The 1,951-nt window shown below is 55.0% G+C and overlaps 1 protein-coding gene across 1 annotated transcript in view; it reads right to left on the reverse strand.

Moving 5' to 3' along the window:
- The window catches only part of LOC105825066 (olfactory receptor 10H2), a 3,152-nt gene extending 2,447 nt beyond the window's left edge, over positions 1-705 (reverse strand). Inside the window, exon 1 of the mRNA XM_012662736.1 lies at positions 179-705. Coding sequence (XP_012518190.1) covers positions 179-705 — 527 coding nt within the window. The remainder of the gene's footprint in view (positions 1-178) is intronic.
- Positions 706-1,951: the final 1,246 nt, after the last annotated feature.

The following is a 1,951-nucleotide window of genomic DNA, read 5'->3' on the forward strand; positions in this document are numbered from 1 at the left end:
GGGGGAGAAGGGAGGAGGGGACGGGTATTTGCGTACACAAAGAGTGCAATGCGCACCACCCGAAGGATGGACATATTTGAAACTCAGACTTAGTGGGGGAGGGGGGTTAGGGCAACATACGTAACCTAAACATCTGTACACCCATAATAGGCTGAAATAAAAAAAAAAAAAGAAATGCTGGATCTCATGGGATCCACAGAAGGTGAGTTGGAAAATGGCTGTGGTCACCACCATCCCCACCGTGAAGCCACCAGCCCAGGACCAGCCCACCAGGCAGGCACAGCCACGGGGGCTCATGAGCACGTGGTAGCGCAGGGGGTGGCAGATGGCCACGTAGCAGTCGTAGCCCATGACGGTGAGCAGGAAGGAGTGGGTGAAGCCGAACATGAAGGAGGAGAACATCTGGCTGGCACAAGCCGGGAGGGTGATAGAGCGGTGGGCAGACAGCAGGTCAGCCAGCATGCGCGGGATGATGGCCACAGTGTACAGGACCTCGGAGATGGACAGGGCGCACAGGAAAAGGTACATGGGCTTGTGGAGGCTGCGCTCGCTCCAGACGGTGGCCATGATGAGCAGGCTGCCCAGCAGCATGAACAGGTACATCAGCAGGAACAGCAGGAAGAAGACGGGCAGGAGCTGCTGCGGGAAGGTGGAGAAGCTGGCGAGGATGAATTCAGACGTGGAGGTGCGGTTTAGCCCCGGCATGGCGGCCACACCTAAGCGGGGAGAGAGAGGGAGGAAGATCCAGTGGTTAGGAGCACAGAGTGCCCAGTGAGTCCTACCTGGGAGCACACCTGAGAGTCTCCCGCACCTGTCCAAGCCAAGATATGTCCATCTGCAAAAAGGCATTAATATTGTGTTGAGATTTTTAAAAGATCATGTATCTTAAGTGCTTCACACAGCTCCTGGCACGTAGTAGGAATTCAATAAAGAAATACTGGTAATAATTACTACACTATTGTTATTATTACTGTTGTTAGCTCCATGCCCCATCCCACCCCACGCCATGCTTTCCTGCCTTTGTTCATGCTGGGCTTTCTACGTTTCTCCCATCTTTATGGGTTCAAATCCTGCCTGAGTTTGAAACTACTCCTCAGTTGGCAGCTTCAGCTGGAAGTCATCCCCTCCTGCGGCATGGAAAGCACATGGGCTCTGTTTCAGTGTCAGCACCACTGCTTACCACCTGAGACACCCAGGGCGGGCTGTTTCCCCTCTCTGGGTCTCATTGCTCACCTGGAAAATGGAGCAATAATTTTTATATCACAGGCCACCGCGTTGCTTAATTGAGGTGTCACTCATGAAGCACTTCACTGCTGCTGTTGTCGGCTCTGACTCCTGCGAGTCCCTCAGAAGGATGAGGTGCTAATCGGCATCAGCACAGAGTCGGTCTCTGACCCCAGCTGGGCGGTCTACCTCTGCTCGCTTGTCAATGCTCTTCTCTGAATGTCTCCCCTTCTCTTTGACCCGTGCCCCAATCCTCTGATCCCCAGCCTCCTAGGAACGCAGAGACCACAGCTCTCAGCCACGGCTTCTCTCGCCTCCTTCCCGGAGCGGCCAGAGTCAGATCTGCCTCAGATCCCAGCGAGGGCCGCTCCCCTCCCTGCGCCTGCTCCAGCAGGAGCCCTGCCCACACCACGGCTTCTCTCCCCCTCTCTTTCTCTCCGGGCTGCAAACAGGGTGGGTGCAACATACAAAATGTATGTTGAAATGCAAGATGGACCAATGGATGAGTGCACACACAGAATGAGGTCCATGCACGGAATATGACGCAGCCACGCACAGGCACGAAGCCCTGGTCCGGGTTGCACCGTGGGTGAACCTCGAAGACATCGCGCCAAGTGAAAGAAGCCGGACCCCAAAGGCCGCAGGTTGTATGATCCGCTGTATGACGTGTTCAGGATGGGTTAATCCACAGAGAAAGAAAGCACGTCAGTGGCTGTCAGGGAACGCG

The sequence above is a fragment of the Propithecus coquereli genome, unplaced genomic scaffold, assembly GCF_000956105.1.
Source record: "Propithecus coquereli isolate 6110/MARCELLA unplaced genomic scaffold, Pcoq_1.0 Scaffold776, whole genome shotgun sequence".
Lineage (NCBI taxonomy): Eukaryota > Metazoa > Chordata > Mammalia > Primates > Indriidae > Propithecus > Propithecus coquereli.